The 16,309-nt window shown below is 45.5% G+C and overlaps 1 protein-coding gene across 18 annotated transcripts in view; it reads right to left on the bottom strand.

The window, feature by feature from the left end:
• The window catches only part of ABLIM1 (actin binding LIM protein 1), a 300,318-nt gene that overhangs the window by 218,227 nt on the left and 65,782 nt on the right, over positions 1-16,309 (bottom strand). For 4 of the 18 annotated variants that reach the window (XM_004763813.3, XM_045068994.1, XM_013062103.2 and 1 more), the window contains exon 1: positions 3,838-4,025. The exons of 1 other annotated variant lie outside the window; for it this stretch is intronic. In XM_004763813.3, coding sequence (XP_004763870.1) covers positions 3,838-3,895 — 58 coding nt within the window. In that variant the 5' untranslated portion in view covers positions 3,896-4,025. Of the gene's footprint in view, positions 1-3,837; positions 4,040-16,309 lie in introns of those variants that run through there. 13 more of the 18 variants (XM_004763810.3, XM_004763815.3, XM_013062101.2 and 10 more) reach the window with 8 other exon arrangements.

Below are 16,309 nucleotides of genomic sequence, written 5' to 3'. Positions count from 1 at the left end.
CAAACTTCCTCCACGCTGGAACCACGGTGAGACATGATCTGTGGTCAGGTTGTGCCCCTTGAAACCACCGGGCTCATCTCTATCCCAGGAGCCCCTGGGCCTTCCCTAGCCAGCATCGTAATCTCCTGAGGTGACTATCTCCCCTAACATCTTATATTCCTATACTTGCATGCTTCACCCTGCTCAGGAGGTTATTAATTTGTCACGTAGGTGACTTGCTCAGCTCATCTTTGGCACATAATGCCAGTGATCCTTCCAAGATTATGAATTCTAAATGAAAAAGATTTTACCCGATAGTACCTAGCACGGTGCCTGCCACCTGCTGAAAGATGCTTCGTAAATTAATGGTAACAAACAGAACGTTAACGAGCTGCTTTAATGCCAAGTCCAGCCTGGGCTCTATGACACATCAGCAGACCCTCCCTGAGGAAGCTACCAATTAGAGAGACAGACTATTAGAGTGAGAGTTCTTTTAAAGTTAAAAAAAATAATAACAATAAAGACATGGGTGAGGCCACGAGCCTCAGAAGAAAAATGGCTGATTAAATTCACGCATCTGTACCTGCATTTGAGGGTTCATGTAGGCAACGACATCTTGTATAGGAAAAATCGGGAAAACAGACCACTTAAGTCATTTAAAAAGAGTCAAGAGATGCGCTTTCCACCAAATCATACCACTCCCCCAATGTGGTGCCTTTTTTCTAAGGGCACTCTGCATTCCAGTTCACCTTCTAGCTCTCTGTTCCTTCAAGTCACCTGTCGGCGTGAGGTATGAGTCCCAGGAAAAGTATTGTAAAGAAGAGTAATACCAGCTCAGGAAGTTTCTATTCCATTAAGATCTTCAAGATATGTGGTCTTTGGGGGATGGTCAAGGTACCTCGGTGCAGTCAGGCAAGGGAGCCTGTAAGCATCAACAGCAGGGGGAGGGGCAGAGACAGGGACCAGGAGGGGAGATGGGGACAAGCCCTCTCAAAGCTCATTCTATTGTTGACTGTTCTATGACAACCCGATAGCCGGTGCTCCTGAGGCCGGCTCCCACTGCTTGGGCATATCCCCGGCAATGTCATGCTCTAATTGACCCACTGGTCCCTGACCTTGGCAGAGCTCATTTGCAGTGGCAGCTGTGACTGCCTCTTAAAGCAGAAAAACCTGTCCAGCATTCCATTCTCTCAGATGAAATCTAAAAGGAGTGCTCGCCAGCATGTTTCACCCCCCCCCCTTTTTGGAAGGGAATGGGGTTTAGAGATAAGTTTTGCAAAATCCCAGTCCCGGTATTCTGAATTGATATCCTGATGGTCACCCCAACCTTTAAAGATTTTATTTCTAAGTGGTCTCCACACCCAACGTGGGGCTGGAACCCACAACCTGAGAATCGCACGCTCCACCCGCTGAGCCAGCCAGGCACCCCAACAGTTAGATGTTCATATAAAGGAGTAGGTTGGGTGCCTTGTATGCCTAAACTACTATTAATTGTATGCAAACACCAGCTCTAAGCGTATCATTTAGAGCAGAAGGTAGTAAATCAACAGTCATCTAAGTAGCCAATGCTTTCAAGGTGTGCCAGGAGAGAAAGGACAGAATGATGTACTCATTAAAGAGTGACGGATGAGCAAGGATAGCTTTGTTAAAGCTTTAAAGTATCGGGAACCCAGCTGCAGGAAAAAGAGACAAAATTTAAGAGTGGTCAAACTTGTTTGTTATAGATCCATTCAGAATATCCTTCCATTTAAAAAGTAGGTAAGTGAAATGTATTGTCAATTTTCCCAATGGAGGATACTTTTAAAACAATGCAGGGTAGTGAAAGTCCTTATGTTCCAAACATAAGGTGTGCCTGTTTCTGAGTCTCAGAATAATCTGTCAGCCTTCCCATTTAATTATGACCGAGATTCAAGTCAACTGTTGAGTGTTCTAGAGATACACGTTCTGTAAATTCCAGCTGGCAACGAGTGGAAAGACTCCAAATCCCTTAAAAATATGCCATGGAGTAGAAAGAAAGAGTAGTCAAAAAATGGAGAAAAGAAATGAAATTCTTTTGAAAGATTATTTCTTTTTTTCCAGTTTGACCTCAAAAAAATATAATCAGATATATGGCTTACTCAGTTTACTTATAATCTCTCTGTCATGGAAGATTTTCTAAAACCTGCCCTACCTTTCCTGGAAACCAAAACCAAAATCCACTCTTTTTACAGTGCCAGGAAAAGAGAGGGCTCCAAGTTTATTCAAATAGAGACATGCAGACATCTTGAGATATTCTAATTTTATCCCTTTCACTTAGGAAAAGCCATCGAATCAGAGTTTCCAACTTCAAATACTAGTAATACATTAATATTAATTAAGGTGCACCTTATAATTAAAATTCAGATTTCTATCTTCGAGGAGAGCCCAGACATTATTTGAGCATCTAGAGGCCTTTTATAACATCAGGTGATGTTACACTTCAGAAAGAATAAGGGGGAACTAGTTTTGACAGAGTTGGCTGACTGCCCCCATGGGGCCCCTGTCCGCTTTACATTTTATTTTTCTGATGTTTGTCAACTTTTGTCTTCCCAGTGGATGTCTAAGGGAGATCAATAAAGAATACGGAACATTGGCGGAATTTTAAAACAGCCTTGTCTTTCAAAATAACATTCATTTGCAGGAGAAAGTTTCCCAGCACAAGAAGTCACCACGAATTATTCATCAGTCACAGAGGGTGCCAACCTGCAGGTCCCCTGTACCTCTCAACAAGTGTGGACATGTGAGGGGCAGGAGAGCCAGGTCCCCCGGTCCTACATGTCCTGGATAGGAAGGCAACCGTCAGCTCACTGGACATCCTGGTAAACAGAGAAGGGCAGAGGGCTCGGAAGTGAAGGTGGGAGGGTACAGAGCGGATCTGCCTTACATGGAACTGCCCGCTAGCCTATTCTGAAGCCAAAATAAGTTACAATCTCTTATCTTAAAGGCCCAGTATCAAAAGAGGCCACATGAATCGACAGTCTGCTGGCTTCAGGGAAACAGGCCACCTGTGAAGTTGGGGTGGTGTCTGCCAGTCTCTGGGGATGCTGAGCAGGATAAGCTGGGTCCCTCCTGAAGCCAGTCTCTCCAGGGGACAAACTCCCACAAAGCACAACTATGGGGGAAGCATTCTAGAGATGGGATCCAAACTCAAAGCACCTGCGTGCCCCCATGTCGGGGCACAAATAAACGACATCCTCAGGAGGAAAGAATTCATCTCAGAGCTATGTTAACATGGAAGTATTGTCATGGAAATGGGGCCTAAAAAACGGGGGGTGGGGTGGGGAACAGGAGCAAAAATGGAATCACAGGCTTCGCTCACAGTCACTGAAGACTCTTTTTAAAGTGCTCCAACAGACCAATCTAAATTTAATTTAATTTATTTCTTTTAAAGATTTTGTTGATTTGAGAGAGAAAGGGAGGGAGGGAGAACGAGCATGGGGGAGGGGCAGAGAGAGAAGCAGACCCCCTGCTGAGCAGGGAGCCCCACATGGGCCTCCATCCCAGGACCCTGGGATCATGACCTGAGCCAAAGGCAGAACCTTACCCGACTGAGCCACCCAGGCATCCCTAATTTAATTTGATTTAGCTGGATTCCCACTACAAAATAGTCATGTCAATTTTAAAACCTCATTATATTAATAATATCTTTAAACACATTGCCAAAGATGATACATATTTAACAACAAAAAAAGTTATGCACATAGAGTGTTAATATATTGTAAATAAGCCTAAAACTATTTGAGCCAACGGAAACGCCTCTGAACTCTCCCCATCTTTAAAGACATGGTCTGGCCCAGGCAGCATGTATGCCAAGTTTACAAAATGAACAGTCAAACAAACCTTGGTTGTCTTCAACCACGTGATGAGGCTCCATGAACTCAGTCTGTTCCCAGGTCATTCACTAAACACACAGATCTCAGAGCTTAAGATGTCAGCTTTTCTTCACAAGGTGGCCGGGCACACACGGAAGGACTGCATCTACTCAGAGGGAAGGCTTGGTCCCTGGCTTTCCTCCCAGGAGTTCGTGGGCTGAGCCGGACTCCAGAAAGGGGTGTGCCACCCAGAGGGTGTGCCCCAGCCAGCTCAGGAAGAACGAGAAGTTTCCTGCATGATTCTTGCTCCCTCCTCGTGCACAGAGTCCTCACCCTCTTCTCCTCCCCACTCTGGCTCCCACCAATTCTGAAGACCACTCAAGAACACACCAGTTCCCTGACATCGCACCTGCAGAAAATCATCCCTTCCGCCATTAAAACGCGCCCGGAATGACCCTCGGGTTTTCCTCCACTTTGCACAGTCCAGAATCCAGATTTTGGTCAATGTCATTTCACAATAACTCAGAAACATGAGACAAAAAAAAAAAAAAAAAAAAAAAAAGAGAGAGAGAGAGAGAGAGAGAAAGAGAGAGAGAGAGATTGATCTTCCCAAGCCTTCTGCCTCATTTTTATCGTTTAATGAATTATTGTCTCACCAGATGGGCACTTACTGCTTTTTTGAATACAAGGATTTAACAAAAATACTATAACTCGAGCAGGTTCCTTTTACTATCAGCCGGACTATTCCTCATGGCTTGGGATGTGGTTCCCTGACAACACACTGGTCTGAGGCAAGCCATGGACTTTGAGCCCATTTATATTAGGTACAGGCTGTCTGAAAACAATGACCTCATCCGGAAAGGCTCAGGAAAGAGACATTTTTTTCCTTTAGTCAGGAATGCCCTGATGCTGGGTTGAATTACCCGCCACCCACAGTCCAGAGTTTCTCCTAGTTATTTTTGAACACAGGGGCTTTTGCAAATTGGAAACATTACGAAGATACAGTTTAAATGGGAAAAGACACTTAGGACAACTACCCCCAGCCTCTGGTTAGGAGCTTGGAGGAAACTGACATCATTGTTTTAAGTGTGAGGGTAAATCATTTCATTCCTCTAATTAAGATAAGCACCAAAACCATTCTGAGATATTAATTTAATATCAAGCCCATAAACTACCCACTGGAAGGAAAGACTACATGATCACATTGTTTCAATATCAAGTTTGATTAATTGCACATCCCTGGCTTACTCTCTTATAGCTGGCTTTTTTGTTTTGTTTTGAAATGGCTCTGGGGACAGTCATACTCCTGGATTACCCCAACCACTCTCCTGCTAGCCCAGGCCACTGCCTGGAACTTTTTGCTTCTGATAACGTTCTCCTGACTTGGCCAAATCACCAGGCGCCAGACAAAGGATCACAACTGGACCACTCATTGATAAAATGCTTGGCATTCGCAGAGCTGTCTTATGTCAGCTGCTGCCAAAAGGCCAGTCACATTGATGGAAATCTTCTGATTACGCCTAATGCCTAACATTCTCATGGCAGTGATTTCATGCTTTACCTTAGTGGGGTTTTGTTGTTGTTGTTGTTAGTGTCTTGGGAATCTTACCAAACAGTGGAATAGGAGCCTTTCACAACTGCGGGGTTTTGTTTGTTTTTGTTTTTTATTCTCATTAGCCTCATTTCAAATGTAATGGAAGCTAGTTTTCCCTATTCCCTTGAAATCCCAAATTATGATTCCTACCGTATTTGACATGAAAAGCAGAGGAAGAAACCACGTGTAGTGCTGCTACTATTTCCTGGGGCTAACCCAGGACTCCAGCGAAAAGCAGCTTGCATGGGTTCCTTGCCCCTTCATAAGGCAGGACTGCCGAGGGTGGAAAGCAAGCCGATACTGAAACTGACTTTGGGAGCCATCAGCCAGTGCAAAGCAGCTCCTTCCCAGCCACAACCTCCCAGATTTGACACAAATACTTGGGTGATTTATTAGACTCCACGAACCAATCACTCAAAAACAGTTTAAAACATACAACCAGGGGTGCCTGGGTGGCTCAGTGGGTTAAGCCTCTGCCTTTGGCTCAGGTCATGATCCCAGGGTCCTGGAATCAAGCCCCGCATCGGGCTCTCTGCTCCGTGGAGAGCCTGCTTCCTCCTCCCCCGCCCCCCACCCACCTCTCTGCCTGCTTGTGATCTGTCTGTCAAATACATAAATAAAATCTTAAAAAAAAAAAAAACGTTCAAACATTTTCTAATTACATGGCAATGGTACTTCTAGAAGGTCATTTAAAAATCAGAGATATTGGGGCGCCTGGGTGGCTCAGTCAACTAAGTGTCTAACTCTTGTTCTCAGCTCAGGTCATGATCTCAGGGTCATGAGATGGAGCCCCAAGTCGGTTCTGTGCAGGGTCTGGAGCCTGCCTGAGATTTTCTCTCTCCCTCTCCATCTGTCCCTCCCACCCCCAACTCGCATGCCTGCTCTCTTAAAAAAAAAAAAGAAAAAGAAAAAGGAAAATCAGAGATACTGTTGTACATTCCTCGCTGTACGTAACTCAATCATCTAGGAACCTCAGTGCAAGCCTCTCCCTCAGAACCCCTCGGAACTCTTCCCAGGAAAGCAACTGTCAGTCAGCAAAGTAAATGAATAAAAATGCTTTAATTTGCATAGTCACCTAGATTTGAGAAATACTTGATTGAGCATTGTTAGGTTTCTTAACCGTGGATTTCTCAGCGACATGAATATGTACGTGTGCCTTTTAACTCTGTAAGAGAAGAATAAGATAAGCATTTCCCAAATTTATTTGGTCAGAGAACCCTAACCCCAGCACAAATAACTCCACACAAAACCCTGCTCAAGGGAAGGAGAGCACTGGACAGGATTTTTGAGATAATTCCGTTCAGAGCGTCAGAGATGACACAACTTAAAGCCAGAGGACTTTGGGGACCGGCCCGAGGCGGCACAGAATGCAGCAGCAGGTCGACTCTGCCCGGCAACGCTCGGCTCTGCTGTCTGGGGGCTTCGACGGGCCACGGCGCCCGGCTCTGTCTGCAGGGAAGGTATGGTCCCCAGAGATGCTGCATGTTCTTAGGCAAACAGCACATCTTAAAAGAGATTGTGTGAAAAGACCTGGCCTAGGAGATGAAGCCTACCCGAATGGGATTTATGGCAGAGCTGAGAGACAGGAAGAGCCGCTATCAGTAAGGAAACACGCACGGGCCCCAGCCTCATCTTTCAAAGTCAGCGAGGAGAAAGAAACCTAAAGCAAATTGAATTCCATTAAAAAAAAAAAAAAAGATTCCTCTGGGAAAGATGAAAATGACATTTCTTGAAAGGTCACATTCACGGGGCGCCTGGGTGGCTCAGTCGTTAAACGTCTGCCTTTGGCTCGGGTCATGCTTCCGGGGTCCTAGGATCGAGCCCCGCATTGGGCTCCTTGCTCAGGAGGAAGCCTGCTTCTCCCTCTCCCACTCCCCCTGCTTGTCTTCCCTCTCTTGGTGTATCTCTCTCTGTCAAATAAATAAATAAAATCTTTAAAAAAAAAAAAAAGTCATATTCACTAAGGAAGAAGCCCCTTCCAGACCCTAACTAGAAAGGCACAGGAAACAGGGAAGAACTGATGTGTCATTCCCCTTGAACTTGGGTTCTGCTGATACTTTGTTAGAAGCCCAGATGGTTGGCCCCAACCCAAACTCAGCTGTGACTCCCTTGGAAGGATCAACTTTAAGAACTGAAAGAACTTGGAGTTCACCAAGCCCTTAAACACAAAGCACTCCGCAAGGCTAGAAGGGTCTTTATAGCACACAGGTATCTTTGTGCTAGCAAACCCAGTTTCTGCTTGTGATTTCCAGGTAGATTCCACGTAATTATTTTTATGACTGGAAAGAAAATGTTAAGGACTTTACTAAGAATATCAATGCCCGTTACCTATGGTCACGCCTATCAGCTTCATAAACCGCAAACAGAACGGCCTCGTCACTATTCATAGCTCCCCTGTACTGAGGGCTCTCTCTCTCTCTCTCTCTCTCTCTGCAGGCATCAAACAAAGATTCCCTCGCTGATTTCTTATAACCTTCTGAGGCATGCACCAGATCTCCATCCTAAAGATGAGGCAGTTAAAGTGGAGAGAAGTTAAAGAAATTGCCCCAGGTCACTCCCCCTGCGAGAGATACAGCTGTGGCTCAGACCCAAGCAGCTGGAATCAGAGGCCATGCCCAGGATGCTAGAACTTCCTCAAGACATTGCAAAAGCTCAGGGAGAATCATTTTATCAGAGAAAATGCCAAAGCCATTTCCACCACACCTGAAATTATGAGTTGACGCAAAACATGAGTTTAGTGATACAAGAATTACTGCATACCCAAAGGCTGCTAATGCTTTTTTTGCAAAAAGTCTAGAACACTGAAAACTGAGGGTGGGAGGGTGGGGGCACGTTCTTATTATTGATGTCAAAAGAATCATTTTTTTTCTGAGTCATTTTCTGTTTTCATGAGATTCTCCTGAATTAATCTCATTCACAAAGAGACACAGCCATTGGCTGGCACTGGTCTCCATAAGGCGGCAGTGAGGGGAGAACCATCGTGGCACACTGCTCCCCCGCCTCGTGCCTATGGTACAGGGCAGTGTTTCCTGTTCAGGTTGGAGATGCCAACCAACACTTACTAGACCGGGGACGGGCAGAAGGACCCAAGTTCTTGACCTGGCTCTAGCTCACCAGTGATCCTAGGCAAACTGCCAAGCTATCTTCTAAACCTATAAAATGGGCCACTAATGTATGCTTTGTCTACATCAGAAGAGATGAGAGACAACAAAACTCACCGATATTTTCTGTCAGCTTTTTCTCTTCTTCTCCTTTTCTCCCCCTCCTTCCCTTTCTTTCTCCTTCTGTTTCTTTTTATTTTCCCTTTATTTATTTACTTTTGGCCAATATTTGTCAAAAAGGATTTGAGATAAAATCTCCAGCACACAGAAACCGGATTCTCGACAGCAATCTTAGAAGGTCAGTACCTAGAAGCAGGGTGTTATTAATCCCTCTTTAACAGAGGAGAAAATGAAGGCTAGAGAGAAAGTGACTTTCTCAAGGTCACCGCTTGCAGACAGAGGAGCTGGGACTCCAACTCAGTTCCAAGGGTCGTAGTCACCATGCTACAGTGAGGTGTGATACAATGACCCAGTGTAACCATCTTCAAGCCTTCTCCCTGCCGTCCTGCTGAAAGAATCCGCAATTACCAATTAACCGATATCTAGGATGTTATTCGTGCAAACCTTTTCAAACAAAGAGGGAAGAAGTAGAAACAGAATGTACTTAGTGGTTGGCATGAGAAGCCTTCAGCATCGTGCCCTGCCCCCGCCATTAACTAAGGAGTTGACAGTGGTGGACTTGTTACTTCCTGGCCCCCTTACCTACTTTGTCTGCCTTGACTCTTGCTCCCACCTGCTGTCGCTGGCTACTGGGACGAAAAGGCCTCTGTACTCCCTGTGAAAACAACAGGCATTTCTCTTCGGTGACTCATTTGACACAAATAAGCTGTAGGATCGGGATGGGGGTGGGGGGATTCCAATCTTCCTGTGCTTCAGAAAGAGCAGTGAGGATCAAGTCTACAAGGAAGAAAATGACCGCAGAACGAGCAGATTCTACCTCACTTTCATTGTAAGAGGATCAAGTGTTAGGTTAAATCATCACGATTTCCTAGAGTCTGGATTTTTATGATTTCTACATCAATTTCCATTTGGCTCCGAAGGGAGAGACAACCACGGCGTCTGTAAAATATTGCACACATAGCTGCATCCCTAAAGAAAGGACAAGGGTATTTATTGACAGTGTTAGGCACAGAGGGCTGCATTTTGGATGGAATTTCTTGTTGCTGGAGGGTAGGAAAGGAAAATACACCCCTAGAAGACACGTACCTGCCCCAGCAATGTTACGACATCGTTCTGTCTCACTTATACCTTTGGCTGCGTGTACCTCCACCAAGCTGGTCCACTACCTCCTTGGAAGCAGGGTCCAAAGTTAGTGGGAAGAGAAAACATGGCATATTTCAATGAGGTTGAGGATGCTCCCTCAAACCGCTGACTCAATTCAGCTTCCCAGCTCACTCTGAGGGACTTTAACATTCTGTATGACCCTGCCTAGTTAGCAGTTAACTGACAGTAAAACATTCATACTTAGTCTCTAATGCAAGCAACCATTTACTTATGGTCACAGGCAAACTAATTATTCCGAAGACTTTCCTATTGACTTTTGAAAATCTTAGTGGTTTGTCTCTGCCCGCTTTCCACTTTCATTTGAAGATCCAAAGGGGGTTAGACTAGTTTGTCACTACATATATCACAACCTTATAAATCTAATAAAAAAATCAAAACAACAATCTTCCTACCCAGTTCCAAATTCAAGAGGGTAAGTCTAGTGTAAGGAATTTAACGATAGAACAAAAACAACAACATTAAGCCAATTAAGAATAAGTCAATTCTGAGGATGTCTTGCTAAATGTTTTTAGACTTCCTAAAAACCAGACTCTGGGGTCAAGGACAAGATCACCTTTAGCAGTCAAGTACTCTTGCAAACAGAAGACTCCAGATAGGCTGTGTTCCATTCCTGTGAGCACACAGACATGGAGTGTGTGGAATCTGGCGGAGGGAGGGTGCTTTAGATCATCTCATCTGGGTGTTCTGAAGCTCATGTACAGAATAATCAGGCTTTTCAGGGACTGGGGTGAAGGCTGGATTCTGGTTCCCACCCCAACTTCCACCAGAGTAACTATGGCTCATCTGCCTCCTCTGAGTTTCCAGATAAATCTTTATTTGAAGAAAGGGTTCCTAGCTCAAAACAAAACATACTCTTTGAAAAATTCCCAAACTGTCCAATCTTTTCATTTTACAAAGGAGGAAAAGGAAGGCCCGTGAGTTACTGACTCGTCCCAGGTCCCAGGATGAGTAGCAGCCAGCGCAGGGTCACACCAGCCGCGGGCTCTGAGCGGCGCACTCCAGTGCGTGCACTTTCCCCCAACTGCCAGTTACACAGCCCCCAACACACAGGACCCCCATCCTTGTCCTTGAATGCACTCAGGTCTGAGCACTGTGGCACAGCCCTGCACTGCAGACTTGTGGTTGTGAGGGTGGTCTTATTCTTGTCCTTGCTCTCATCTTTATCCTTCTTATTTTAGCATTTTTAGAGTACTAGAAAGTGGCAGGATGGTAGCAAGAGTCCTGCCCTCGGAAGGTAAAAATGAAACTTTCTGAAGTTTTATGTCAGTCAATAGAAAATATTTGGTTGATAAAAGTTGAATTTATACTCAACTTAGGATGAAGCAGGATGTGTCCTGCTTGCTGTGTCCTTCATTCTCCAAGTTGAAGCTGAGCGCACAGTGTGGGGTCTAGCCCCAGGTCCCCTCCGTGGTTCCAAGCCTCTGCAGTTCATCTGGGGTCACATTCCAGATAAACACCACAGTCCCTGGATCCAGGAGGGTGGGCGCTGCATCTTGTTAAACATGATGAGACCCAAGTGGGAGTAACAAAAACTGATGAATTAGAGTGAACTACTCCAGCTATTCCTGGGGTCCCTGATTTACACAGGGTTCCTTCAAATAACTCCTAAAGTGATCCCTGTTGCCATCCACGAGGTGAGCATCTGAGCAAGTTGTTTTATCCATATGTGTCTCAGTTTCCTCACCTGTAAGATGGGGTAAATATAGCACCTACTTTATGAGGTGTTGTGAGAATTTAAGGAAGCAGTTCCTGGTCATAGTAACCCTTATACAAATACTAGTCGTGACAGTTATTCTTCTTATTAAAAAAAAAAAAATTAAGTACTAGACAGAGAGACCGGGGTCAGGATAGTAGCAAGATGGCCAATGTGAAATGAGAAATGAGGGGTGCCTGGGTGGCTCGGTCATTTGGGTGTCTGCCTTTGGCTCAGGTCATGATCTTGGGGTCCTGGGATCAAGCCCCTCATTGGGCAGGGAGTCTGCTTCTCCCTCTGCCCTTCCCTCTGCCCCTCCTTCTAGCCCTCTCCACCATCACTTGTGATTTCTCTCTCTGAAATAAACGAAATCTTAAAAAAAAAAAAATAAAATAAGAACTGAAAACAAAATTGTTCTGAAGTTTAATGTAAGTCAATAGAAAATAACCATGGGTTGATAACAGAGGAATTTACAAATCGGGATCCTGGTCAGCCTCACCGGCAGTTCCAGGGTCTGGCTCCTCCCAGTCCACCTGGGGCGTCAGCAACGCCCTCATCTGGGAACTCGTTAGAACTGCAGGACCTCGGGACCCAGCCCTATGACTGCCTACCAAATCAGGATCTGCCTTTTAACAAGGTTTCCTGGTGATTTCCGTGCATAGAAACCCTGGAGAAAGGCTGCTTTATAGTATATACCGAGATTTCCCAATTTGTAGGTAAAAGGAATGAGACCTCACTTTTTTTTTTTTTAAAGATTTTATTTATTTTTGAGAGAGATTGAGAGCCTGCACAACCAGGAGCAGCGGGGGAGAGTGGGAGGGGGCAGAGGGAGAAGCCGACTTCCCATTGGGCAGGGAGCTTGATGTGGGGCTCCATCCCAGGACCCTGGGATCATAACCTGAGCTGAAGGCAGATGCTTAACCGACTGAGCCACCCAGGCGCCTGGAATGAGACGTCATTCTCTAGTTACATCTCCACACGTTATCCTAAATCCTATACCCCTTTTCATCAGCCCTCAGTTTACATAGTTTCACACTATGTAACAGTGTGTCTTTAGTGTGTCTTAAAGCAGTTTCACACTGCTTTAAGACACACTAACCTGTGTCTTAAAGCAGATGTTCCTCTTATGGAACAGAGCAACAGCTCAGGAGGACATCCACGGCCACAAAGTCACCTCTTATTAGTAAAGTCAATGATTTAAAAATGTCATCCTCATGCTTGTCCATCCACAACTAACATTTCTCAGGCTCTTAAAGTGTGCACGGATTAATGCAAGGTTAACACTTTCCAGACGTTCTCACTCTGTACCCATAACGCCCCTTCAAGCAGGCATGACTCTCCCCAATTTTCAGAGGAGGGAAGCAAGGCTCAGGGAGGCAACACTGCTTTTTCAAAGTCAAGCTGAACGGGGAAAAGGACCTTTCTGAAGTCCACTTTCTTATTACAAATTAAGGCCTACAACACCCAAAGTACATCTCTGTAAAATGGGGAGGAGGGATTATGTCCCTTTGAATGTGAAGAAAACTGAGGCCACAGAGTGAGAGAACGATGTAGAATCAACCGCCTGAGACTCAGGTCAGAACGTGGTCCGTCAGAGTTCAAGTTTCTCAAGTTAAAGAATTCCGGGGGCACCTGGGTGGCTCAGTCAGTTAAGTGTCTGTCTTTGGGTCAAGTCATGATTCCAGGGGCCTGGGATCGAGCCCTGCATTGGGCTCTCTGATCAGTGGGGCATCTGCCTCTCTCTCTCCCTCTGCCTGCCCCTCTCCCCACTTGTGCCCCTCTCTGTGTGTGTCAAATAAAATATTTAAAAAAAAAAAAAAAGAATTCTGGTGCCAGAATTTCCAGTGAGGGGCACCTGGGTGGCTCATTTATTTAAGCAACTGACTCTTGGTTTCAGCTCAGGTCATGAGATCAAGCCCCACATCAGGCTTTGCACTGGTGTGGAGTCTGCTTAAGATCCCCCCCCCCCACCCTCTGCCTCTCCCCACCACTCTCAAGGAGAGAAAGAAAAGAAAGAAAGAAAGAACGAACCCATGATAACGCAATGGCATTGAAGAGCTGGGGAGGAAAGGGCATATAAAATGGAAAGGACGTTTTCCATTCATGAAGCTTTGCACAACCAAACCAAGGAACTTCAAATTTTCATCTCAGCCATCAAGAGCTCACTGGGGTGTCAGATTCTTTGGCAAACCAGAACCTCCAGATTCTTCTTGCTGTGACTTGTGGCAGCTGGTCCTCATCAGCCTATCCCAGCGAACATCCCACGCAATTACTCTCGCACACCTGTGAAATTCTCCCAGGTACGGTCTCTCTGGTCTCGCTCGTGAAAGTCAGAACTCAGCAACATGCATCACAATCCCTTCCTTGACAGCACCAGCAGCCTGAAGTCAAAGATGCAGGTTTTAGGATCAGGAGTTCGGGGCTCCTTGGCCAGGCCCCAGAGAATGCCTTTTACCTTCATCCCGGAGCCCAGCAGGGAAAGAATCAGAATTTGCTGGTGTATGACTCTGTATCCGTTGGTGAGGGCTGCCACAACAGAAGACCACGGACTGGGGTGCTTAAGCAACAGAAATTCATTTTTTCCCAATTCTGGAGGCCAGAAGTCCAAGATCAAGGCGTCGGCTGGCAGGTTTGGCTCCTGAGGGCTCTCTCCTTGGCTTACGGAGGCTCACCTTCTCTCTGTCCTCACCGGGTCGCCCCCCTGTGCGTGGATGTGTCTAGCCGTCGCTTCCTCTGTGTCCAAATATCCTCGTTGTGCAAGGACACCGGTCCCATGAGATTACGACCCACCCTAGTGACCCCATTTTAATTATATTTTTAAATTAAGGGCTCAATTCCCCCAGTCACATTCTGAGGTACTGCGGGGTAGGGCTTCAACCTGTGAATTCTGGGAGGACACAAGTCAGCCTGCACCACACGCTGGCGGGATCTTGTCACTCATCACCGCAAAGTCCTAGTGCTAAGCGGACTCATCCACTTGGGCTCAGTATGAACAAGAATTCCTAATAGTCTAACTCTCCCAGGCCCATGACTCAGGGCAACCTGAAGAAGCAGGCGAACAAGGGTTCCAGGTCAGACCTTTGCTTCTCCATCTGTGCTATCAGAGACAAACAATTCTTGGCCTCACTGTCCACCAACATGGCCTGTCTTCTTCCCCGCCCCCACTCATCACGCGCTTCTGTAAGGTCACGCTGAGGTGGGTTTTTAAAAAATTTAAGTGCCCCTTATAAAACAGTCTGAGTCAGAGATGAACGGTTGCTAAGAAGTACGAGCTGGAAGGAAGAGCTGGAATCTGGCACCTCGAAAGGCCTCTGGGGCCTGGGGGCAAAGCTGCTGAGCGTGGGCTGGGTGAGTCCTGGGGAGCCAACCCCGGGCTTCCCAGACAGCTGTCACGCACAGCAGGACAGCCGGGGGGCAAGAGCCAGCCCCAGGCTGGGCCACTGAGCCGAAGCCGCCACCCCAGCCACTGCCAGCCAGCAGGGGTAAGAACACCAGCAGGGGCGGGTCTGTCAGGAGGGTGTGGCTTCACACAGAGTGTGTGCAAAGGGCTTCTAACGACAGTTAGGACATCATGTGTTCGTGGGCACCTAAACCGTCACATCACAGGAACAGAGCCAGACGAGAGGGAGACTGGCACTTTACTATGAAAGAGAAAACCCACACGCATCACTTAGTCTAATAAACCTCCTTCGTTAGATTGCCCTACATTTCAATTTTAGGGATTCCACTATTCTTCACATCATCAATGTTTAAACTTGGTTCTCCAAACCTATTCATGTGAATATAAAATGCTATAATGCCCTTTAGGGTTTTAAGAAATCATTTTGCCATTTCGCTTAGGTATGTAAGTGATTTAAAGTAAAGATTGTTTTAGTTCCATAAATTAAATATTTTTAAAGATTGTATTGTAGAGATCTCTTCTTGTACATGCAGACCAAGACAACTACCATGGAAAATTATGCCAGCAAAGAAACAAAAGAAAAAATCAATCACCCAAATAGAAATTTCCTGATTAGTTCATTAACATAGTTGAAGGAACAACTAAGAATTACTAGATATTTAAGGAAAACAACCAGCACAAAGACGGGTCAAGATGAAAATACAAACATAGGATTCTAGAGAAAACATACAATTCATGCAACAGAAGAGGACCTAAACACAAACTCATATTCAATTCATATCCTTTTAGGTGTTTAAGAACACACTGTATCCATGAAATAAAGATGAGAAAAAATAAAAGGAGCCAGAGAAAAATAGAGTTTTGACAAATTAAAAACCAGTATTAGGGGTGCCTTGGTGGCTCACTTAGTTAAGCGTCTGACTCTCGATCTCAACTCAGGTCTTGATCTCAGTTCAAGCCCTGTGCTGGGCTCCACGCTGGGCATAGAGCCTACTTAAATAAATAAAAATAAATATGAAATCATTATGAAAATAAAAATGTCAAGATCTCCAACAAGGTAGAGCAAAATAAAAAAAGACATTGAAAATATGAAAAAAGAATTAAGAGACATGGAAGAGGGTTAGCATTCATATATTAGGAGTCTCATCAGGAGAGAACAAAGTAGGGCACCTGGGTGGCTCAGTGGGTTAACTCTCTGCCTTCAGCTCAGGTCACGGTCTGAGGGTCCTGGGATCGAGCCCCACATCGGGCTCTCTGCTCAGCAGGGAGCCTGCTTCCTCCTCTCTCTGTCTGCCTCTCTCTGCCTACTTGTGATCTCTGTCTGTCATATAAATAAATAAAAATCTTTAAATTAAAAAAAAAGAGAGAGAGAGAACAAAGTAGAGGGACAATTCTCCATGTTGGAAGACATTGGTCTTTATATGGAAC

This window comes from Mustela putorius, unplaced genomic scaffold (genome assembly GCF_011764305.1).
Source record: "Mustela putorius furo isolate JIRA1106 unplaced genomic scaffold, ASM1176430v1.1 tig00003909_pilon_pilon_pilon, whole genome shotgun sequence".
Taxonomy (NCBI): Eukaryota; Metazoa; Chordata; class Mammalia; order Carnivora; family Mustelidae; genus Mustela; species Mustela putorius.
Note: the sequence above shows the minus strand (reverse complement) of the source record. Positions and strands in the feature narration are given on the sequence as shown.